The following is a 26,115-nucleotide window of genomic DNA, read 5'->3' on the forward strand; positions in this document are numbered from 1 at the left end:
TCTGATTTAAGTACAATGCTGTGTGTGTGTGTGTGTGTTTAATTGGTTTTTGTAAATAGTGCATTATTCTCCATAGGTTGATCCTTAGAATGCAAATCTCCTTGTGATAGTACTGGTGCTTGTGTGCTGCATTTATTCACAAGACTTCATTAGATGTGGTGTGTAAGAAGAGACACTTGGACGGGGGTATTAGGATTCTGTTCCTGCATTGACAGTAGCTCTCCTTGTGATCTTGAGTAATGTTGCTTGATCTCCATGGACCTTTATTTCTTTACAAAAAATAAGTGGGTTAGGTTACCTTTTACAGTTCTAACAGTCTAGAATTCTGCCCCTTAATATCTTCATTTCTTTTAGTTCTCAACAAGACCAACTGTGTTGTACTGATTACATATGAAGTAGATTCTTCTAAAACCATATTAAGAGACCCTTTAATTTCATTAGTAATTGATCTCAGTCTCATTTAGTTTGGGGAATTTGATGATAAAGTTTCCCGTAGGTAGCTAATCCTAGCCATGATTTGTGGGGGCACGTCCATTTCTGTCCCAAGTAGTGATATTTTTTGACCTGTGTCCTACTTTTTTTTTCCCTGACCTTGTCCTTGATTTGTAAATCCATCTGGTTCTGGTCTGTAGGCTTTTGCGTAACTCATACACAGTGGTGGTCCAGGTATTCTGTCCTGGAATAACTAGTAGCTTGAGTAAAGGGAGAGACAGATCATTTATCATTCTGGCTTCTGTGACTGTAAGAGGAATGCATTTATGTAGAATTTTTTTTTGAATTACATCCTGATTCATTGTGACTTCCATTCATCTTGCCAGCAGATTTTCTCTGTTTTCTTGGATTTATAATCTTTGATTCTGCCTCTAGACAATATTATTAACTGCACAGTAGATGTGATTTGAATCACTAGTCAGAAAGACTCCATATAGTCGTCTATTTTTCCATATTAAAAACCAAATTGTTTTTATCTGTTACCTCAAAATATTTTGTTAATAGAAGGTACATACTGTATATTTTATAGCTGATTTATCTTTTTGAAAAGACTAACTTTATAGGTGCATGAGAAAACTGAAAAGTTGTTTATCAGAGTCCAATGAAGCACTTTCTCAGAGTGACTTTTACGTTTATTCATTCTGCTTAAGTATATAAAATTGTCTTAGTAAGTAAACTGTGTGTTTTAAAATTAACCATCAACTCTAAATGTGAAAATTAAACAAAGCAAAAAATGAAATGGCTAACTTCATCAACATCAAAATCACTACATGTATTGAGTATCTCCTGTGTGCAGGGGACATGGGCTGAGAGGGCAAAGAGAGGAAGGAGGAGATGCCACCGTGCCTTTAAGGGATGTTGACATGGGGCCAGAGCAGCTCGCTCAGTCTTCACCCTGCGGATTGTCCTTAACTGCAGAGGAAGACAAATTTTTCCTTACTTAGACTATTTCTCAACTCAGGATTAGTTGCTTCAGTGTAAGAAAATCATCTTTTCCTACATATAAAAATGGGTAAATCGGTAGTATGAGAACAACCAGCTTATAATGTGTAGGCAGGAAATAACAGTTAATTGCTGCTAAATATCTAAGCAGTTAATTAATCTAAGCAGTTAATTAAGTTAATTAATACTTAAGCCCAAGTACTTTAGTATCTTTCATCAACTTACTTATGTAGCTTCGATCAGCACACATCTGTTTAAGATTAACAAATCGTATCTACTTAAAAGCCATGATCTTTATCTACTTGGATGATCAGCATTCTTTCCTTTAAAAATGTTAAGATGGAGCAGTTTTTTCCTTCCCTCTCATATGGTGTAAAGTGCAAAGATTACACTGTAGAACGTAACAATAACATTTGAAATGCCATCACTAATAATCACCATGGAAACGAGATCTCTGATGTCACACTGCCCATATGATTTCTCAAAGGGCAAATATAACTGTCGATAGCCACTATTTAAAGAGCCACTTAATACCCCCAACAAAATGATTTTTTTTCCTTTAGGCAATTTTGGCTAGGCATCAGATCCAATCATGTTCCTGTTTCTGTTTGCCAAGCTAATTGCTGTGCATCAAGATGAACAGCTATTCCCCAAGCTCTCCCTACTACCTTCGTCATAAGCAGTATCCTATTTGTGTTCTTTCAAGTAGAAAATTAACATGGCCATTGGCCAAGAATTGTACCAGGCTGACGGATCAAACAATGATGAGAAACGAGGAAAATGTCTGAGTGTTTGATGACAGAAATCACTGAAGTCAGAGGCTGATAGCCATTTTGTTTAAACCTATTAAAAAGACAAAGAAGAGGGGAGAAGAGAAGAGCTTAAATACAGGATGAGCAAACGAGTCACCGTGGGATGACATCGTTCTAGATCATGATGCTCAGAGCTGTATGACTCTAAAGCCACATGTACAATCCCCACTGGTGAAAAAAATCAATGTGCCTGAGACTTATAGCATCCGATATGGTTTCCTGGGACTGAAATTAATGGTCTTGTGCCCCAGAGCCACTGATTAATCAAATGATATGTGGGCAGAAAGTAACAGTTGTTTTGTTTCAATGAACTACGAATGACTGAGATTACTTACTGGGCCCCAGAAACTTGGCCTGTATTCCAGGCTGTAACACATCTCCCTCCTTTTGAGGTGAAGGTAGTTTTATTCTTTGCATTATAATCTAGTTGGGGGGAAAAAGGGTACATTTGTAACTAGATCTGTCTGGTAATGGGTTTGTAATCATTACCAAAATGCCTAGAAAAGCTTTTCCTTATTTTGGCTTACCTATTTGCTAATGGACACAGGAAGCCTGCCAAATGCAAACCAGTTTGTGCCGCATGTGTTAATATAGGACTTCTCAGAAAGGAAGGGAAAAGGCTGTTTGCTCTTTTTATAGCTTCTGTTTCATCCCTTTACATAATTTATCTTTTCATAAATTATCCCCCAACTATTCTCTAGTTAAATGTACCTTAATAGGGTTCTGTATATTCCTCTGTTTCTTTCATTTTGATATTCTAACTGTGATCATGCATATTTTTCGGTGCATGTTCCAGTGGGATTTTGTTGTGGTGGTGGTGAATATCTTTCTTTTCAAGACCAATAGGTACAACATAAAATATTGCTTTACAACAAGAACTTTATTAATTTCATCGTCTTTATTAATCAGACTAGCACTGGTGACATAGAATACTACTTAGCTTGGTATCAAATTAGCTAAATGTGTGCTAAGTGGTGTCTGTATTGCTGTGGAGGCATTGATGCATAGCTCACTTCAGGCCTCTTTATTCCCTGACTTGATGTTTATTCACTTATAGATGAATCAGGTACCAGTTATATAGTACATTGCATATCAAGTGCATTCGACCCACGTCTCACTTGGCATCACGTGACTATATTAATTAATGCATGTTTTTCAAACATTCCCAAATAGGCCATTAGTCAGTTTCCACTGTTTGGATCTTGTGGGCAAGTGAATTTTTGGTGATGTTTCCTAGGCAGAAGCTAGTGATACCAGTAGATAAGCTGACACTGGAGGAACAAGTGCTGTTGCTCTTCCCACATCCGTGCTGTCAAGTCTTGCTGTGTCTCCAAAACGTGCAGGTTAAAGTCTCGGAGGATAGCCTTGCTAATTTGGTTGACACACCTACGTTTGTAGACTTTTTCTCCCCATTCTTGTTCCTTTTTGTTTATGGGTATTGGGAATGATAGCTGTATACTTCTGCTTGGGTAGAGGAATAGTGTTATATTATGTGGTTCCTAATAATATGCCCGAGAGGTCTGGGAGCTTTAATATCAAGGACCGCCTTTATTGTAAAGTTACATGCTTCACGGGCTTTTTTCTGAGCAAGGACTCCTTTTCCAAAGTGGTCTAGCCTGCACTGCTCACCATCTGCTGTCTATGACAAAGGCTCTTTTATAGTTTGTTGCAGTGTTAACTCCTTACCAGTGTAACATTCATGTGATTAGTACTGTGCTTTTCTCTAAATGTTTGACATTGCTATAACCCATTCAATTTGATAAAGCTTTTCTCTTTTAGATCTGTTAGAGGCAGGGCTTTGGCAGATTCTTCCCGTTTGGGTGAGCAGGTAACTAAATAATGCTGGAAAATACTGATGCTCCCTTTTTTTTTTTTTTTTTTTTAGCAACAACCAAGATACTGATATTATACAGCCTTTTTAGTTTGGGCATTTCTAATTCCAGCAGGACATACACAGGGGATTTCTTTGGTCAGTCTGGCTTAAACTGTTGACTCTAAGCAACGGCTCACATTTTCAAGACATTAAGTGGTGGATGTAGGTTTTAGATTGTAGCCACAGGGTAGTGTTTCCTTATGCACCTCATCCTGTGCCTCCCAGTGCATCCAGGTGTTCAGTTTGTCCACCATTTGTGAATGAATCACTGATGTCTAGTATACCGGTCAGAAGCCCCAGATCTATACCCTGTGTGGTCTGTTACCTCTTACTGCAAATCCTACTAATTAGTGGTTGTCTGGGTTATTTATTGTGGTGGAACACACCACCCCAAAATTTAGTGGCTTCAAACAACCATTTTATTTGCTCAGTGATTCCCTAGGTCAGACATTCAGCAGGGCATGGAGAAGATGGCTTATCTCTGTTCCATGATGTCTAGGGCCTCGGCTGGAGTGGCTTGAATGGCTGGCAGCTGCTGGGGTGGCTTGCCTAGAGTCTGTCTTCTAGCTGGTAGCGGGTGCTTGGCTGAGACTGTCCACATGAGCACCTTGCTGCTTCTCCACATGCCTTGAACTTCTCCTAGCATGAAGGCTGGCCTCTAAGAGGAGGGAGGAAAGGCCTCGGCTTAGAAGTTGCAGAACATCTTATATGCATCATTTATCACTGTGTAATAAAAAAGCCACAAAACATAGTGGCTGAAAACAACAAGCAGTTATCTCATGGTCTCTGTAGGTAAGGAATCCAGAAGGGACCTAGCTGGGTGCCTCTGGCTCAGAGCATCTCATAAAGCTGCATTTACAGTGTCAGCCGGGACTGTAATCATTTCAAGATTCAATTGGGATGGAAGGGTCACTTCCAAGTTCACTGTATGGTTTTTGGCAGGCTTCAGTTTCTCACGGGCTGTTGGTCTCAGGGCCACCGTTCCTCCCCATGCCATGTGGGCCTCTCCATGGGGCTGCTCATCACGTGGCAGCCTGCTTCCCCCAGCAGAGTGATCACAGAGACGGAGTCCCTTTGACATGGAAGCCTGGTCTTCGTAACCTGGTCTCAGAAGAGAGCCGACGATCTAACGCCACCTTCAAGGGAAAGGGAGTACACATGACTGTGAATACCAGGAGACAGTGAACTTCGAGGGTCATTTTAGAGACTGCCTGCCGCGATGTGACTTCTGCCCCATTTTTTTTAGTTAAAGAAGTCACTGGGCCAGCCCAGATTTAAAGGGAAAGGAAAAAAATCCCACTTCTCAAAGAGAGAGGCTCTGGTAGTGACCATCTTTGGATACTAAGTGAGTGAATACACTTTCATTAACTTGTGATTAATAGGCATCCAGCCGCTTTCTACAGGAAACTTCATGTAGCCTTCTCCCAGGATGGACTGTCTTTGGACATACCTAGCGTCAAGGGTTCTTGTCCCCGTCCTGATGTCAGTATTTTCATGCAGCCATCATTCAGCACAGGCACACCTAACACTGTCTTAAGCGGAGTTTGGCAGGCCGCACAAGAAGCACCTGCATCTGACCTTTGTCTGCCTTCTCTTCCATGAGGACATTCCTCTGTTTCCCCTTACAGGCCTGTCTAAACATCTCACGCTTTAGGTCTAAGATGTTGCCCATTTGTGTCTTCCTTCTAAGCTATGGAATATAGAAGACCATCTTAGGCAAGGGTACATGCTTTCCCTAGGGACGTTCCTTCCTCTCCATAAATACCGAAGATAGTTAATGTACCATAAAGACTTCTTCCCCCCATTCGGGGAAGCAGTAAATTGTACATAACATAAAATTTGCCATTATAACCACTTTTAAGTATACAGTTCAGTGACATTAGTTACATTCACAGTGTTGTGCAACCATCACCACTATTTCCAAAACATTTTCATCACCCCAAACAGAAACTCTGTGCTCACTAAGCAGTAATTCCCAGTTTCACCATCTCCTAAGCCCCTGGTAACTTCTGATCTACTTTCTGACTCTGTGAAATGGAATCATACAATATGTGTCCTTTTGTGTCTGGCTTATTTCACTTAGCATAATGTCTTGAAGGTTCATCCGTGCTTTACACACACACACACTCACTCACTCTCTTGGGTTGTTTCCATCTTTTGCTTATTGTAAATAATATTGCTATCACGTTGGTATACAAATATCTATTTGAGTCTCTGCTTTCAGTTCCTTTGTGTCTGTACCCAGAAGTGGAGTTGCTGGATCAGTGGTCATTCCATTTAACTTACTGAGGAGTCACCGAATTGTTTTCTACAGCTGCGGCATCATTTTACTTTCCCATCAGCAGTGCACAAGGGGTGCAATTTCTCCACATCCTTGCCTGCACTTGTTATTTTCCTTTTGTTTTATTTTATAGCCATCCTAATGGTGTGAAGTGATGTTTTATTGGGGTTTTGGCTTACATTTCCTTAATGACCTAAATGATGTTGAACATCTTTTCGTGTGCTTATTTGTCATTTGTGTCTTTTAAAAAATGTCTATTCAAGTCCTTTGCTCATTTTTGAATTGGGTTGTTTGTCCTTTTGTTGTTGAGTTGTAGGAATTTTTAATATCCTCTGGCTACAAGACTCTTAAATGATCTGTGATTTGCAAATATTTTCTCCCATATATATTCATAAAGATAGTGGTCTGTAATTTCCTTTGTAGTGTCTTTGGTATCAAGGTATTGCTAGCCTCATAGGATGAGTTAGGAAGTATCCCTCTTCAGGTTTTTGGATGTGTTTGAGAAGGATTGGTGTTAATTCTCTAAACATTTGGTAGAAATCACCAGTAAAGCCATCTGGTCCTGAGTTTTACTTTGATGGGAGGTTTTTGATTATTGAATCAATCTCTTTACTTGTTACAGGACTATATAGACTTCCTGTTTCTTCTTGAGTCAGTTTTCATAGTTTATGTTTCTAGGAATTTGTCCATTTCAACTAGGTTATCCGATGTGTTGGTGTACATACATATTCATATTGTTATTCATATTCTCTTATAATTCTTTTCATTACTGTAAAGTCAGTAGTAATGTTTCCTCTTTCATTTCTAATTTTAGTGATTTGAGTCTTTTTTTTCTTTGTACTTTTTCATACTTTGTATGATTTCAGTCTTTTAAAATTGATTAAGACTTGTTTTATGGCCTGATATATGATCTAACCTGGAGAATGCTACGTGTCCACCGTGGAAAATGTGTATTCTGCTGTTGTTGGGTGATGCGTTCTGTTAGGTCTAACTGGTTTAAAGTGTTGTTCAAGTCCTCCGTTGTTGAAAGTGTGTGTGGCCGTCTCCAGCTCTTGTAGAACTATCTATTTCTCCCTTCAGTTCTGTCCATTTTTGCTTCATATATTTTGGGGCTCTGTCGTTCGATGTATACACGTTTATAATTGTTAAACCTTGATGAATTGAACCTTCCGTCAATTTGCAGCGTCCCTCTTTGTCTCTTACAAACTTTTTGTTACTTAAAATGTGTTTCATTTGATACTAAATCCACCCCAGCTCTCGTCTGGTTATGAGTTATTTTCTTAGTGATTACCTCAGGGATTGCAGTTAACATCGTAAATTTGTAACAACCTAGTTGGGCTAATACCATTTTAGTTTGAGTAATATGCAAATACTCTGTTCCTATACACCTCTATCTCTCATTTACATTGTTACTGTCACAGATTACATCTTTACACCTGTCTGACCTTTGACATAAATTTATAATTACTTTATGAACTTGCCTTTTAAATTATATAGGGAAAAAAGAGGAGTTACAAACCAAAAGAACAATCATATCAGCTTGTATGTTTACCTATGTAGTTATCTTTACCAGTGTTTACTTATTTCTTCACATGGCTTTGAGTTACTGCCTAATGTCCTTTTATTTCATCCTGAAGGATTCTTGTAGGATAGGTTTAGTGATAACAGATTTCCTTAGCTCTGGTTTATCTGGAAATGTCTCAATTTATCCTTTATCCTTGAAAAATACTTTTGCCAGATAAAGAATTTTTGCTTGACAGTTTTTTTTTTTTCTTTCAGCACTTTAAATGTGTCACCCCACTTCCTTTCTGACCTCCATGGTTTCTGATATCAGCTCTTAATCTTATTGCGGATCCCTTGTATGTGACGAGTCACTTCTCTCTTGCTGCTTTCAAGATTCTGTCTTTGGTTTTCAACAGTTTGACTGGGGACTTCCCTGGTGGGCCAGTGGTTAAGACTCTGCGCTTTCACTGCAGAGGACCGGGTGTGATCCCTGGTCAGGGAACTAAGATCTCACATGCCGCTCGACACAGCCAAAAAAAAAAAAAATATATATATATATATATATATATATAATTTTTTTTTTTTGACTATAATGTTCCTCGGTGTGGATCTCTTTGAGTTTATCCTGCTTGGAACTTGTTGAACTTCCTAGGAGTGTAGTTTCATGTCTTTCCTCAAATTTGGGGAGGTTTTGGCCATTATTTATTTTTTCTACCTTTTCTCTCTCATCTCCCTCTGAGACTCCTACGATGTGGTGTTAGTATGCTTGATGGTGGTGGTATAACACAGGTCCCTTATTTTAGCTATTGTACTTTTCAGCTCCAGTATTTGTTTGGTTCCTTTTTATAATTTCTATTTATTGGGTTCCCCCCTTTGTTCATACAGTGTTCTCATTTCCTTTAGTCCTTTTTATTTTCTTTTTTTAATTGAAATAGATTTGACATATAACTGTGTAAGTTTAAGATGTAGAACATGTTGATTTGTTACATTTATATAATGCAGTATCATTGCCATTGTAGTGTTACACCTCTAAGACATCACATGATTATCATTTCTTTTTTGTGGTGAGAATAATAAAGATCCAGTCTCTTAGCAGATTTGATGTTTATAACACAGTACTGTTGTCTGTAATCATTATATTGTGTATTAGATCACCAGGATTTATTTATCTACAGGTGTCAAGTTTGTACCCTTAAATGGCATCTCTCCTATTTCCCTACCCCGCAGCCACCGGTAGCCACCATTCTATGCTCTCTTTTTACAAGTTTGGCTTTTTCAGATTCCACAAGTGGTATACAGTATTTGTCTCTCTCTATCTGACTTATATCACTTGGCATAATGTCCTCAAGGTTCATCTATGTTGTTGCAAATGGTATGGAAATGAATTTCCACCTTTCTTAGGGCTGAATTATATTTCTCTCTGTGTGTGTGTGTGTGTGTGTGCGCACGCGTGAGTGCGTGTGTGTGTGTGAACAGTTTTTTTTATACATTTATTCATTGACAGATACTTAGGTCGTTTGCATATCTTGGCTATTGTGTATAATGCTACAATAAATATGGGGTGCAGATTTTCTTCAATATCCTGTTTTTATTTCCTTTGGATATATACCCAGAAGTGGAATCTGTTGGATCATATGGTAGTTCTAAATTTTTGAGGAACCTCTGTACTGTTTTCCATAGTGGGAAAAAACATTACCAACTTACATTCCAGCAGTGGTGTACTAGGCTTCCCTTTTCTTCATGTCCTTACCAGCACTTGTTATCTCTTGTCTTCTTGGTGATGGTCATTCTAACAGATGTGAGGTGCTATCACATTGTGGTTTTGACTTACATTTCCATGATGATTAGTGATGTTGAACACCTTTTCATGTACCTGTTGTCCATTTGAATGTCTTCTATGGCCAATAGGAAAAACGTCTATTTAGTTCCTCTGCCAATTTTTTTAATCAGATTATTTTTTATTGAGTTACATGAGTTTTTATATATTTTGGATATTAACTCCTTATCTAGTATATGGTTTGCAGATATAAATATCTTCTTCCATTCTGTAGGTTGCCTTTTCATTTTGTTTTTTTTTTTTTGTTTTCTTTTTTTTTTTTTTTTTTTTTTGCAGTGCAAAGGCTTTTTTAGTTTGATGCAGTCCCACTTGTTGACTTCTGCTTTTGTTGTTTGTGCTCCTTTAGTTCTTTGACATGATTTCCTTTAGCTCCTTGAGCATAATTAAGACAGTTGACTTTGCCTAGTAATCACAATGTTTAAGATTCCTCAGGCATAGTTTCTGCCAACTTCTCTTTTTCTTGTGAATGAGTCTTAGTTTCTTGTTTTTGGTATGCTTTGCAATTTTTTGTTTAGAACTGCACACACTCAAGAATTATAAAAGTCAGATTCTCTCCCTCCTCAGGGATTGCTCTTGAGGGCTGCAGTCATCCACTTGTATTTTTTCAAGCTATTTTGGCAAAGTCAGTATTCTTTGTTGCATGTGCTCACTAAAATTTCTTGTTTCATTTTCTCTGCAATCAGCTGTGACCTGACAGGGATTTCCTTAAATGTCTGGATCTTTTTTAGAAAGGTGGTAAGGGAATATATCTCTTCAAATCTTACAATAGATACCCTTACTGCCCACCCGGGCTCCAGCTGGCCACTCTAGGAGAGGGGGATGGTAGTTGGTTCACATCTGCTGCCCTCTTACCAAAGGGCAGCGGCCTCTCCCTTCATCAGGCACTCCCCTGGTTGCTGTAAGTGCCTTATCAGGTTCTGGTGTCCCCATGTAGTTGGCTTTGATGGTTGTTTCCAGCTTACTGGTTGTTTCAGTAGAGGGACTGATCTCTAGCGTTTTCTACTCTACCATTTTCCTTCTTAAAGTCTTTTTTTTTTTTTAAAGACTATAAATAGAAGGGATCCCTCTTCCTACCGGGTTACCGATGACAGTCTTTAACTTCTACAGAAACTCACTAATGATTTGAGACATGAAGTAGTGAAAATGATCTGTGACATAGCATACATTCTGCCCTGGTGGGAATAGAGCCACTCATTTTTGAATTAGATGACTGTGGGCCCTCCTGTGTCAGACTTCCCATGAAGAATAAACCTAAGAGCTATAGGATAACCCTCCAGCATCTCCCTACTGTAAGTGTCACCCTACTGTAAGTTACCACAGTAGCTTCTATTTAGAGTCTCTATACGTGCTTTATAAGTTCTGCTTTTATTCTTTGTTCATTTTTACTTTGTTATCTTGGTGTACCCATTTCAGAAGGAACAGGGGAACCTTTAGGCTGCTGGGTAACTGGCTGAATCTCTTCTCCTGAGATATTCTCTGTATCTTCCAAGGTGATGGAGAATAAATGTACTAACGTGCTGTGTTAATGGCTTGCAATAACCAACTGCTCTGAAGAGCTAAGATCATATGTGGGTAACCTTCTAAGAGTTTCCTTTTAACAGAACAGGAAAAAAAATTCTCTTTCAAAGATTTAGGGTCACTGAGTTAATTTGGCTCATTTTCAAACAGTCAGAAGAAAAACCTTTCCCCAACTCTGATACCAGTGTGTATTGTTGAAGAGTGAAATATTGCCATCCTACTAAGAGATCAATGAGATGTAGTAAAATCTCATTTCAGTAGCAAATGAATGAAAGTAATGAATACATTTGCCTTGTATTAATGCTGCTAGTCATATATAAGCACTCAATAAATAGGTGATTAATTGAACCCAAAAGTAATTAAAACAGTTTTTTGAAGTTCTTTTTATTTCACTGATTTTTTTTATTAAGTGATCATGACTTATCTCAATCTTTTGCATCTAATCAGAAAAATCAGAGGTTAAGTTTCAAAGGATAGATTTAGCATATTTTCTCTCTTTTTTCAAGTTTGGCTTTAGGAATGTGATGTGGGCTCAATTTTAATTCAGTCCAACACATAACTAGCCATGAAGCACAGCCCTGTGTCCTAACAAAGTCGTGTCAAAGAACAGGAATGAACCTCCAGATTTCAAATTCATTTTCCTTCTTCAGACATGAAAATGTCTATTAGGCTAGAGTTTTTCTTTTCTTGAAGATTCCAGGAGGTAAAACTCATTAATTTCCAGCTCCTAGTATATCCTCAATAAATACTTGATTAAATGATTTCTTCCTCTATTAAGTCACATTAGAAATATCATGTTCTTTCTTTGTCCAGTTGGAATCACTAAATCCAAGTTTTTTCACTTGATTTTCCATATGCATGAAGAACTGATTTATTTCCCCATTTAAAGAAACATTCATGTAGTTGAAATAACTTAATCTTACCTTCTCTTTTTCATTTTTATTTATTTTTATTTTTTTTCATTTTTAAAAGTTGACAGTTAACTGTAGCAAATAGACAGCAAAGTTGATTAGATGTTTAAAAATGAATTGTTTAACTAGCCCCCACTTAGGTCAAGAACATAACCAACATCCCTGTTGACCCCACCCCATTGTAATCCCCTCCCCTCTCCTTGCCTTCCTCCTTCCCCTGTAGCCTCTTTTTCCCTACTTTCTTCTGTGTGTTTCTTTATATTCCACTACCTAATTATGAATCATTTATAAATAGTTTAGTTTTGTTGTTTTTAATTTTAGATAAGTGGAATCATTTTGGTATATTTTTGTTATTGTTCTGGCTACTTTCGTGCAACATTGTTTGTGAGATTAGGTCACATTGTGTGTGGCTATGTCCATTCATTTTCATTGATAGGCTGGATTCCATTACGCAAATATCTCACAATTTATCTGTCTTACTCTTGCTGGATATTTAGGTAGTTTCCAGTTTGGGCTTACGAATATTCTTATACATGTATCTTAAGGCTCATAAACACACATTTGTGTGGAATATATACCAAGGGGTGGCATTGCTGGATTTCAGGGAATACATATATTCAACTATAAGAGTCTGCAGAGTGGTTTTCCAAAGGGCTACCAATTTTCACTCCCACCAGGAATGTATAAGAATTTCAGTTGGTTCAGTATGATGTGTATGTAGTGGTGTTTCTTTGTAGTTTTAATTTACATTCCCTGATGACTAATGAAGTTGACTACCTTTTCATATGCTTGTTGGCCATTTAGATGTCCTCTTTTCTGAAGTGTCTGTGTGTGAGATATATTTTTTCAAAAATCCACAAGACATTATTACTATTATAATTATTGTTATATACAGTCCATATTCATTTAGATTTACTGGTATATTTATCACTTTCTTTGCTCTTCAATCTTTGCTGAATCTCTAAGGTAGTTTATTCATTTTCATTGATACATAGGATTCTATGATGTGGATATAGCACAGTTTATCTGTTTTACTACTGATGAGTATTTATTTGGGTAATTTGCAAGTATTGTTTTCTTTGTACCTAAAGAATCTAATTTAGTAATTGCTGATAGCAAATTATTCTAATTTTGATTGTATGAAATATCTTTTTTTGCTTATTCTTAAAATAAGTTTTCACTGAGTATAGAATTCTGGGTTTGCATTTACTTTTTTTCAGCACCTTGAAGCTGTCTTTCCACTGTCTTCTGACTTTTAATGATGCAGTTAAGAAGTCAGATGTCTGTCTTTGAGGATATCCTCTGACTGCTTTTATGATTTTTTTAGTATCTTTATTTTTAGATTGTCTTTGTTTTCTCTGGTTTTACTGTGATTGTTTCTAGATATGCATTTCCTCTGCTTGAGCTTGCTTAGGTTTCCTTGGGTTTCTTTAATTGGTGGTTGATTTTTTTTTCCATGTAATTTTCAGTCTCTGACTCATATACTGATTTTATCCCATTCTCTTCCCCCTCATCCTGGGACTCCAGTTAAACATATGTTAGACCTATTCATTGTATCCATTGTGTCTCATACCCTCTTTCCCCCACCCATTATTTTGTTTCTCCATGCTTCCTTGTTGATAGTTCCTTCTGACTTAACTTACACTTTACTGATTAAGTCTAATCTACCATTAAACTCATCCATTGATGCCTAAGTTCTTATTTTATTTTTCAGTTCTCTGATTTCTGGCATCTTTTTCAACTCTGTTATATCATGTTTTATAGTTTCCTGTTGCTTCTAAACATTCTTAAATTCAGTATCCATCTCCATGTATGTAGTAAGCATAGCTTTTCTACAGTCTATGTCAAATAATGGCAGGGTCTCCAGATTTGAAGTCTCTTATTTCTTATCATGTTGTCATCTCTAAGTGGGCCTCGTTTTTATTATTTGCTGAGCATTTTATGAGAGAATTTGCTTTCAGGAATACTTCAAGACCTAGATGATGGTTGCTCCCCCACCTCCCTTGTAGCATAGCCCTTGGTGAAGGGGAGTGAGATTCAGGGTGTTGGCAGCTGGTTCTCTGCCTCTGGTGGCCACGGGACTCCTCCCATCCTACTTGTCTCTGGCCGGCCTTTGTGGATCTGGCCGACCTTCCTGGGTTGGCATCACCACTGAGGCAGAAAAGGCTCTACTTCTCCAAGCTCACGTTTTCTCCTTATTCTCTGCCTGATAATAACTGTTATATCTTTGGTTTTCTAGTGGAAGCATTTTTAATTTTGTCTAAATTTTTAAATTGTCTTCAGCTGGAAAGTTGATCCCGGTCATTTAGTCTGCCGTAATCAAGCCTGAAGTCACCTTTTCTGTAAGCTTAAATACTCCTGACTTGTCTCCTCCTCTAGGGTCTAGTTTCCATCATTGTTCCATCTTTGTTGCTTGTTTTCCCCCAAACTCTACACCGTATTTCTCTTCATTTTAAAAAGGGTGACCACATTTATCAGGTTGTTATTTAAAAGTATCCCCCTTCCCAGTAGTTCTCACATTTGTAAGCCACATCTTTTAACACAGTTTTGTGTTGCCTGCCTATGTTATCAGAATCTTTTATGTCATTATTGTTTCTTACTGAGCTCTTAGTGAAATGGAAATAAGGTCACCAGGTCTGTTTCATCTAGTGATTTATCAAACAAAGGACACTGAGAAACTAGACACAGATAGAGGAGGTAAGGTGATCAAGACAAGTCAAATGTCCTTTCTGTGCTTTAATAAAAAAATGAATGTACTGTTATCAGAGCCAACTAGATGTTTAAAGCCAGAGCGGGGGAAGCAGGGTCTGGCATCACCCACAACACAGGCACCGTGGCTCCTTGGGAACACTCTGCGAGCCGTGGAGACAAGCTGGCCCTGAATTATGTTTCTTCTACTTCCCAGCCATGTGACCCTCAGTTATGACCCTTTCTGAAACTCTCGTGCCTCCCAGGATAGTAATCTCAGTCTTGTTGGTGTGTGTTGAGCATCCAGCATACTTGCCTGGCATGTATTTAAGGGCTCAGAAAAGAGTCTTCCTCTAGCTTTGTACTTCACAATTGCTCAGCTATAAAGTTGTTGCTTCTTTTGTTTTGAGATGGAGTTAGTCAGAATCACAAGCTAGGTTGAGTTGAGGCTCATTTCCTGCTCCTGACTTATTTTCTCTTTTAGAGGGAAAATGTGTTTATTTTCAGCTTCCAAACTTTACTCTGGTGTTGGATTAATCCCTTTAGAAAGAAAGGGCTGCAGTAAGGTGGAGAGGCAGAGTTTCGCAGCCAAATCAGGTACCACATTGACTAGTTCACTCCTTTTGCCTGCTTCCTCTAAATTTATGTTAAAATAGATTGTATACTTTCTAATATAGAGTCAGTAGAATTTAAATAAACAGCTAGGTTTTTTCCATTTTCATCTTTGATTCATCTTTTTAAGGTTTTGTGATCCCCCGCCCCCACCCACTTTTTTTTTTTAATGTTTTGTTTTGTTTTTGGCTGCTTTGGGTCCTCATTGCTGCACGCGGGCTTTCTCTAGTTGCGGCGAGCAGGGGCTACTCTTCATTGCGGTGGCTTCTCGAGGTGCAGAGCATGGGCTCTACGTGCGTGGGCTTCAGCAGTCGTGGCATGTGGGCTCAGTAGTTGTGGCTCGCGGGCTCTAGAGCGCAGGCTCAGTAGTTGTGTTGCACAGTCTTAGTTGCTCCGTGGCATGTGGGATCTTCCTGGACCAAGGCTCAAACCCATGTCCCCGGCATTGGCAGGCGGATTCTTAACCACTGACCCACCAGGGAAGCCCCAACGTATTCTTTTTCACTTTCTCTCTTTTCATCATCATCATAGCTGGTAAAGTAGTGAAGATAAAAATATTTTTCCTGCCTCCAAGAGTAGGAAAAAGGCCCCCCGTGATAGAGGTAGATTCAGGTTGTGGGTTCAGTAACTTGGAGGATAAAACAAAGCAAGCATGTGGACTGCCCCCTGCTCCCCGTCCTTACTGCTCCACTGACAACTGTCAGCTCTGCCGCTAGGGCACCCTGAGGACTGCTGCACAGAGATTACTCCTGCTCACCCCCCCCCAGCCCAGGGATGGGCAGAATCTCACGCAGGTGGTCGGGTAGAGAACACGGATACTTGTACAGCCCCCGCTGCGTGTCTGTCCTCAAGGGCAGGAGCCTGTGACATAGCTACCCACGTCAGTCCAGGAGCTTGGCTGACGTCAGCTGTGAAAGGTGCTTGCTTTTTCTTGGCTGGCTAACGAGAGGAAAGTTACTGTGACGAGGACTGCAGGAGCCCTGCTAGCCAAGGAGGAGAAGGCTGCCGCGTGTGGCCTCCACCCACGCCGGTGATGGTGTGTTCCCTTCTAAGCTGGCTAAGAATGCTAATACTTTTGCCAGCCTGTTCTGCAGAGTGTAGAAATGGAGGAAGAATCTTTCCTGTTCTGCAGAGTGTAGAAACGGAGGAAGAATCTTTCTTTCAAGAAACAAGAGGCACAGAGAAATACAAATGGGGAATATTTTTGTTTAGTCCTTTAAGTAAGAGGTTGGAGTCCACACTGGCTAGAGGTCAAGAGACTTAAGGCCTCCCTGAAGGTCCAGAAGTAGACTTCTCATCTCAGTGCTACAGCGTGTTACTGAAAACAAGGAGAGGAGCTTGAAAGAGACGCCTTTTCCTTCAAAAAGGCTCCCAGCAAAGCCTGAGCGCCTCTCCTCAAGGTGGTGGTAGTTTCCAGGGCCCACCTCCTGTATTAGGGCAAAAGTAGAGGACCTGAGGAGCCTGCCTGCTCAGTGGGAATCTGACAGGAATGTTGAGTTGTACCCCAGTAAAGCTGTTCCTTTAACTGGCACACCTAGGAAATCAGGGCACTCCAGAACACGGCACTTTGTGGTTGTGCAGGGGTGTTGAGTCCGGTGTAAGGAACAGCTTCTCTCCCACCTCTACAGCTATTTAGGGTGGACACATGAAGCTTGTGGCATGTTTGGGGAAGTAAAGCTCTTTGACCAGCTGCACATCTTCAATCTGGTATAACTGGTAAAGAAGATGGTAAAGGTTACCATCATCTTTATTTGAAAGAGGGGAATTAAACATGTCTCCAGTGACTGAGCTGAGCAGAACCAAAAGGAAACGTTAAATCTGTCTTGTGACTTCACGTGGGTAGAGAGCTAGAAGCATTAGAAGTCTGATGGATGAATTGATAATCCTTGAAGCTGGGTAGTGGGTCTGTGGAGGTTCAATATACCACTGTCTCTACTTTTGTATATTTGAAATTCTCTGTAATAGACTGTTTTAAGCCCATGGGAAATGGCATCTATTTTGTAAAATTAGAAGTATGAAAAGCCAACCTCACACCAGTCAGAACGGCCATAATTTAAAAGTCTACAAATAATCAGTGTTGGAGAGAGTGTGGAGAGAAAAGGGAACCCTTCTACACTGTTGGTGGGAATGTAAATTGGTGCAGCCACTATGGAGAACAGTATGGAGGCTCCTTAAAAAACTAAAAATAGACTTACCATATGATCCTGCAATCCCACTCCTGGGCATATATCTAGAGAAAACTCTTAATTCGAAAAGATACATGCACCCCAGTGTTCATTGCAGCATTATTTGTAGATACAATAGCCAAGACATGGAAGCAACCTAAATGTCTATCAACAGATAAATGGATAAAGAAGATGTGGTACATATGTACAATGGAATATTACTCAGCCATAAAAAGGAACGAAATAATGCCCCCACACACAAAATAGAATACTACATGACCATAAAAAAGAGTGAAATAATGCCATTTGCAGCAACATAGTGGACCTATAGATTATCATACTAAGTAAGCAAGAGAAAGACAAATATATGCTATCACTTATATGTGGAATCTAAAAAAATTATACAAATGAACTTACTTACAAAACAGAAATAGACTCACAGACATAGAAAACAGACTTATGGTTACCAAAGGGGAAAGTGGAGGGAGGGATAAATTAGGAGGTTGGGATTAACAGATATAAACTATTATATGTAAAATAGATAACCAACAAGGACCTACTATATTGCACAAGGAACTATATTCAATGTGTTGTGTGTGTGTGTATATATATATATACACACACACACATAACTGAGTCACTTCGCTATACACTTGAAATTAAGGTAACATTGTAAATGAACTGTACTTCAATTTTTTAAAAATCCAGAAATATTTCTGAAAATTTTAGGGGAAGTTTTTATTAGTTAGAGGTAATAGTATAAATCAGAGAGCTGCCTCTACATCTGTAAGCTAACAAAGTAGGAAATCTGTAACTAGATTAAGAAGCCCTACCCTTCATCCCTTTTACATGGAGTCATTCCCACTACCTGGCAGCTAACACAGGGCCAGTTCTTCTTTCTTTTCTTTTTTAAAAAAAGTACATCCCCCAGGAGCACATTTCTTTATATATACACAACATAACGATCACTGAATACAGTATAGTAAATCCGCAAGCATGTATTGCCTGTTGATCATATGCAGACACTGTACTAAGCCCTGAGGATAGAAGTCACTGACTTCAAAAGGCTTACGTTCTAGGCAGGGGGTTAGACATGCAAGTAAACTAAAGCACAGCATGACTACGGAGACAGAAGAACTCTACAGGATGCCGCCAGCGTGCAGAGGGGGGTTATGAATGCCAGACTCTGTGGAGAGGGGAGGCGTGTGCGGCCGTCTCCTGGCGAAAGTGGTGTCCGAGTGAGGGTTCCAGGATGAATGGGCGTGCCCTGGGGCATGGGCTGCAGCACTGAAGGAGCAGCGGCCAAGCCAGTGGATCAGTGAAATTATGCCTGGTTTGGTAACGCCGGACTATAAGCACTGAGGTCAGTTGTGGCAGGAACTAGAGGTAAACCAGACGGGATGTGAAAATCAGGCTGAGGAATCTGAGCTCTGTCTTGGGACTTGCCAGTAGGACAGCAGCATGGTCAGAATTACCACCCTGGTGTATGGTTTTTGTTTTTGTTTTTTTTTTTGCGGTACACGGGCCTCTCACCACTGTGGCCTCTCCCATAGTGGAGCGCAGGCTCAGCGGCCATGGCTCACGGGCCCAGCCACTCCACAGCATGTGGGATCTTCCCGGACCGGGGCACGAACCCGTGTACCCTGCATCGGCAGGCAGACTCTCAACCACTGCGCCACCAGGGAAGCCCCTGATATATGGTTTTAAGTGCCGACTTTGACCTCATGTGTTTAACCTCTTCCTGTCCTCAAGCTCACATGTCAGTTTCAACATTTTCAGTTACAAGTAACACAGAACTCAACTCACATGGTTTAAACCCAACATGGATGAACCTTGAAGATATAAGCCAGTCACCACAAGACAAATATGGAATGATTTCCCTTACGTGAGGTACCTAGAGTAACCAAATCTATAGAGACAGGAAGTAGAGCCGGGGGTCGCCAGGGACAGGGGCAAGAGGGAACAGGGAGCTACTGTTTACTAGGTACAGAGTTTCGGTTTTACTTCTGGAGACGGATGGTGGTGATGGTTGCACAAGAGTGTGAAGGTACTTAATACCTGTAAACTGTACACTTAACAGTAGTTAAAATGATAAGTTTATCTTATGTATATTAGTACAATACAAAAAAGTACCAAAACAAAATGGCTTAAACCAAACGGAAAACATTATTTCCTAACAGCTTCCTTGGTAGAGCAGCTTCAGACTTGGTTAGTGGTTAGTTGTTGATTCAACAGTATCAAAAAGGACCCAGGTTGCCTTCAGCTGCCCACTCCACCAGCCTCCACCCACCTGCTTCCTCCTCAGCCAACTCCCCTCGTAAGACAACTGCCCCAGTCAGAAATTTCTTTCCAACAGACTCACAGATATGGAGAACAAACTAGTGGTCACCAGTGGGGAGAGGGAAGGTAGGGGTAGGGGATTAAGAGGCACAAACTACTATGTGTAAAGTAAGCTACAAGGATATGTTGTACAGAGCAAGGAGTATAGCCAGTATTTTATCATAACTTTAAATGGAGTATAATCTGTAAGAATTTTGAATCACTGTGTTGTACACCTGAAACTAATATTATTATAAACCAACTATCCTTCAATTAAGATAAAGAAAATAAATTTCTTTCCAAAAGAGCATCCAAGAAAAGAGACCATCTAAGAGCAAGAAAGGCTTCCAAGATCACGTATTCCTCAACATCCCCACTTGAATGTCTAATAGCCATTTCACCTGCAGCACAGCCAAAGCCGAGCTCCTGATGTCCCCCCCACCCCGACCCTCTTCTCACCATCTTTCAGTCTCGCTAACTGGCAGTTCATTCTTTCTCCAAACCATTCCTGTACTCAGGCCCAAAACCTTAGAGTCATCTTGGGCCCCTCTCTTTGTGTCCCACCCTACATCCATCAACAGATTCTTCTGACTCTGCCTTTAAATGTTTCCAGGGTCCAGCTACTCTTCACCACCATGACTCTGCTTTGAGCCACCACCATCTCTTATCTGGATTATTGCAGTAGCTTCTTAACTGGTCTCCCTGTTTCTGCCCTTGGTCACTTATTCACTCATCGAACAGATATTTCAATGAGTACTTAATACATGCAGGCATTGCTCCGGGTGCTAGCAATTCTGCAGGTAAAAATCCCTGCCCTCCTGGAGCTTTCATTCTGTTCCCCAAATAGCAGTCAGAGTGATCTCTTTCAAATGTAAGTCAATCGTGTCACTTATCTGCTCAAAATTCTTAGATTTATGCTATAGTCTGTACGTGTAGGTGACGAGGAAAAGCACGTTTTAATCTCAGGGTGCCTGTGCCTCTGACAAATGCTGTCATGTCACAGAGCATAGTTCAGTTTGAATGTGAACTTTTAAAGTGCAGAGAAAGAGGATGAAAAAATAGTTCTAGCATGCAGGATTCTAGAAATAGAAAGCACTGCATTGAATGACTTCAGAGGCATCTATGGGATAGAGTGATCAGTCCAGTAATGATTTCTTAACCACCTGCCTCTCATCCTTTTTCCTTATTTTGCTGAATTCTTTGGACAAGTTGAGCTTTCAAAACACATTGAACATCTATTAAATGGATGTGCCCCCTCTTGAGTTTTTTTAAATTGAGCTAGGACGTACATGCAATAAATGACAACGTTTTCAGTATACCACTTAATAATGTTTTGCCTGTGTATGTTCCCATGTAACGTCTAATCCAGATCAAGATATACCATTTTTCAGCACTCCAGAAGACTCCCTTGTTCCCTCTTTCAGTCCATATCATCTTCCAAATGTAACCAGTATTCTGACTTGTATCACCGTAAAATTAGTTTTGCCTGTGTCTGAACTTTGCATTGATGAAATCTTTTACATCTGGTTTCTTTCATGCAAAATGAGGTCTGTGAGATTCATCCATGGCATTGCAGGTAGCTTTAGTTCTTTCTTTTTTGTTGCAGTATCATATTCCATTGTGCAAAAATACACAATTTATCCATTCTGCTATTGATAGATATTTGGGTTATTTCCTGTTTTGGCTGTTATGAGTAACATGTCTTTTGTTGGCTGTAAGCATTCATTTCTCTTTTCACTCTGGGAGTATACTTGCTAGGTCATAGGACACGCTTACAGGTATAGAACTTTAGAGTGCAAACAATAAAGTGGTTGTACCCTCTGAGGGGTGTGAGATGTCTTCCTGGATCCAGTGGGTCTGAGCTGCTGCCTGACCCATTATTTGTTCATGTTTTTGTCTTCCCCCTGCTCTACCCCAAGCCACAGTGTTGAACAAAAGTAATGATTAGAACACAAAGACAAGGTTGAAATTGTGCAAGACGGAATATCAGTAACCCTTGGATTAAAAGGGAAATTCTCCAGTGACCTATTATCACATGACACGGTTCTGTTACCTTCATCACATCAGTTTCAGTTCCATTTTCTTAATACTTGAAATTTTTTTGAAAGAGGTGGGAAACAAAACACGGTAGGAACCCCTATTCCTAAATAGTAGATGTTTGGGCTGCAGAATTAGGCGAGACTGGAGGGGGCTAGCAGTGATCTGATTTCATGCACATACTGATCGCTAGGAATACAAACTGACGAACAAGATACATAGAGCTTCCACCACGTGGGGAGGCCGACCGGCAATCGCAGTGCGCCGTGGGGAGGAGCACGGTAAAGAGAAACGCCAGCGTCTTCCTTTACGTGACACACATGGAAACCACAGCACTACCGCGCCGGAGGTGTGGGGTTTCCACACGTCACTCAGCTCCGCGCCACCAGCCGGGTGGCCTACCATTGCCTCGGTTCTGACACTGTCTCCCTGGAGGTGGCACCAGACTCCACAGGTTACAGGTCGGTCCCGCTGGACTGACCCCACCTCAGATGCCAATTGCAAGTCTAGGTTGTCACTGTGCTTCTGACCGACAGCTCCAGATCAGAGGTTCCCAGGACCCCCCTCCTTGGGTTCGACCAGTTTGCTAGAGGGCACGGCATGAGCCCAGCCTGGAAGCTAGGTGGAGCCCGACACACCGGGAGCTGTTAGAAAAGTTAAATCTTCACTGGGGCTGAAGCATAGTGTTTCAGGGGAGACTAGTAGCCAGCATTGAATCTAGAAATATAATCAGATATCAGACCATGAAAAGCTCTAAAATAATAACAACAGCAGCCAATGTTCTGGAGGAATTGGCTTTTTCCAGACTCCGGACTAAGCACATATCAAGGACTATCTCATTTAATACTTAATATCCTTAAAACATAGGTACGTTATTACAGATGATAAAATGTAATTAAGTAATTGGCCAAAGCTACAGCCCTTAAAATGACAGGTCTAGACCTTAAATCCGTATCTTTTGAATGATCAAAAGCCCGTCTCTTAGCCACTCGTATAGATAACACCACATAAGCCACGCTTTATCCTCCCAGGAGCTCAGCTTCTTAAATGTGATCGTGTTTCATTATAGCGGCACCATTTAGGATAATGATTCCTTTTAAAGAAAAAAACTTCACGGACCTTTAGTATTGACTTAAATCAGCTAGTGTTCCTCAAACGGATGCAAATATAAAGCTGACATAAACTCCTGGTACTTAACACTGTTCGTATATCAAGATGAGTATACCAACTAATACCCCCCAAAAAATATATATATATAAAGTGAATGGAATGCAAATTAAGTAGCACTAATTTCAGGTCATGATGGTGTTTGGTGGGAATCGTTGCTCTGGATGAGTGAGTGGCAGCGACACTTAGCTTGGCCTGGGCGCCCTGGCTGCCGGCGGCTGTGGAGACTCCACTTCCCACACCTGACCTCTCGTTCAACCTTCCAGGAAACCGTAACGCTGTCTGGCTTCACTTGGAGTGTGGACATCTCACACGTTAGATCCACCACTTCCCACTCACCTATTACCCCTGAAGCCGTGCTGCACGGTACCCACAGGATTGTAAACCCACAGGCTCTGAAATACAGTTCCTGTGTTTTAATGCAACTTGAATTCAGAATGTTTTTAAAGTTCCAAACTTAATCAAATGAGATTCGATCTGGAAAGGACTTTGGTCTGTGAATGAGAGTGGGAAAAGGAGGACGGCTACGAGGGGCACGTGTGCTGGCTTTTGAAGGCTGCTGAAGTAATGCTTCGTAAGAGACTCTTCTGACTTTTGTTTTTCTGCTTCTTTTCAGGGGTTGGCACCAGGAATTATTACAGAAAGATTGGCTACAGATTGCAAGGTCCGTACATGGTAAAAAATCTAAAATAACCGCCACACCAACACACCTTGATACCTGTCCTCCCTGGCAGAAAACAGAGATTCAGGCTGTGTTGAACACTCAGCACAGAGGCTGAGCAAAGCACATGGACCTCCCTGACCCCCTGACAAGTAGCCTCGCCCTCCCGCTGGAGCCACAGAGACTGGAAGCCGCGCTCAGGGCCGGGCCGGGCATCTGCTGACCAAGCCCACGGAGCCTGGCACTCAGAGCCCCCGCACCGTGCCCTCCTGCATGTTCTCAAGACGTCACTTCCGTTTTCAAGGTTTAAGTCCTGTATCCAATTTCTAAATTCTGCATGAGGCCTGCAAGTGACCTAACCATGACTCAGGCACAGTGACAAAAGCAAACTGATCATCTCATTTGAACTGCACGGTTCATGAACTAAAAACTGGCTATATCATCTGAGGAGGGCACTTAGTTTCTATCAGCAGGTTATTTATATCCAGTTTCTATCCGCAGGTTATTTATATCCTGTACAGACAAAACGCCAGGATGGGACATGTGAAAACTGTCACGTTGATCTCTGACCTATAACTACATATGCCTTCCAGCACAGGTCAAGAAAATGAGCTTTTCTTTTCACGGACATCATTCTGGTTTGAAATAACTGTGATGGGGAGAGAAGAAGGGAGATTGTAGGCTTGTGTTTCAAGCTTGAAACCAGCCTTTCTCATTTGGGCATCTACCATTTATGAAGGGCCATTACAGACATCCATTTATTTCACATTTTTAATCGTCTGTACTTTGCACACTCTTGACAATTGCAAAACACCGTGGGTGGCACTTTCTCCCAGAGAGGCGTTTGGCTTCCCCATTGGTCTGTCCTGAGCAGGCAGTCTGCCGTGCATATGTCTGGGTTTGGGTGACCTCTGTGGACGTCAAGAGGCACATCCACAGGAGCTGTTCCCTGCCTTTTAATTCTTTAAATGGATTTTGGTTTGTTTTAAATGGAGAAAGGTCAGGGTTAAACTTTTTTGTGAAAGCAAAAAAAGTGGAGAACAGGCCCAAATCTAAAAATAGGAAAGAGACTGGCTTTTTCAAAGTTTCATCTTTATAGAACTGCCTCTATGTAACTTCCAGGTAATCTAAGGAGACTCAGCCTGGAGAGGGTCAGTTCTTAAGAACATAGCTTAACCCTGCATCCCTTGGCTTCTGTGGCATTTTACAAAGGTTTATTAAATGGAATTGATTCTTCTAAAGGTTTGAAAAATAAAATCTTCAACATACGAGGAAGAATCACGTAAAGTTTTTTCCTTTCCCTGTAAACGCAATGACATTTGCCATGAGTTTACAGGTTTGGGTTTCCTGCCTGCGGCACTGTTTGTTTCTTCCTGGGTCCTGTTTGCCATTTTGTTAAACTGCTACAAGGCAAATGGCATTGACTTCCTGTGGGCTCGCTGTGGCACTGCAGAGGCTTTCTGTGAGTGCCATTTAAGGAATTCAGCTACTTCTCAGTTTTGAGCCAAACTGACGATTATAGCCCAGAGCACAGCCTCTCAGATAACTGAGGAACTGCCCCAGAGAAGCGTGGTTTTCAGCACAGTCTTGGGGGAAAAAAACCAAAAAAGGTCAGCACATACACAGCGAGTCAGTATGGTCTTGGCACCTGGGAAGGAAGTCCTGTCATGGAAGGAGTATCGGCATTGGCTTCCCAGCCAGAGAGGCATTTAATCTTTATGTTTAACGTGGACATTCTTCTAGTCACTGTGCCCTTTTCTTTAATAATTAAAGCAGGTGTACAGTGTACGTTTGATAGGCCACAAAGAGGCTGTTCTGTTTAGCATCAGATTCAAGTTAACTCATGGATAAGCCAGAATGACTTCCCCAGACCTCGGTATGTGAACATGTCTTTTACCAAGCCTTTCTGCCGCTAGAAGCTTCAGCTTCTCCCCTGACTGCCAAGCACTGTCCCCGGCCTCTCCACAGCCCGGCTGGCCTGGCTCTCCTAGAGATACATGCGCTTGCTCAAATGACCGCCTCGTAAGAAAGGTCAGGCAGGATCCTGTCGGCCTCGCGTGAAACCTCTAAAGCTGCAGAGCTTGTGTTTCTGATCTGTATTGAATGCCTCCTTAGCAACCATCTCAGGCCCACTCACATACCTCCGCTTCTGACTCAAGTTTTTGTTAAATCACCTGGAGAGGTTTTATTGTTGTTTTTAAATTATCAAAAGCAGACTGAAATCTATTCAAATAAAAAATGAGACTTTAAAAATATATTATCGCCAAGTAAAAGGGCCTGGTAGAGCTGTTTCCCCA

General features: G+C 40.7%; 1 protein-coding gene across 1 annotated transcript in view; it reads left to right on the forward strand.

Annotated features, from left to right (window-relative positions):
* ELP3 (elongator acetyltransferase complex subunit 3) overlaps window positions 1–25,087 on the forward strand; it is a 111,146-nt gene extending 86,059 nt beyond the window's left edge. The window contains exon 15 of the mRNA XM_060102610.1: window positions 23,774–25,087. Coding sequence (XP_059958593.1) covers window positions 23,774–23,850 — 77 coding nt within the window. The 3' untranslated portion in view covers window positions 23,851–25,087. The remainder of the gene's footprint in view (window positions 1–23,773) is intronic.
* Window positions 25,088–26,115: the final 1,028 nt, after the last annotated feature.

This window comes from Mesoplodon densirostris, chromosome 6, assembly GCF_025265405.1.
Source record: "Mesoplodon densirostris isolate mMesDen1 chromosome 6, mMesDen1 primary haplotype, whole genome shotgun sequence".
NCBI classification, from domain to species: domain Eukaryota; kingdom Metazoa; phylum Chordata; class Mammalia; order Artiodactyla; family Ziphiidae; genus Mesoplodon; species Mesoplodon densirostris.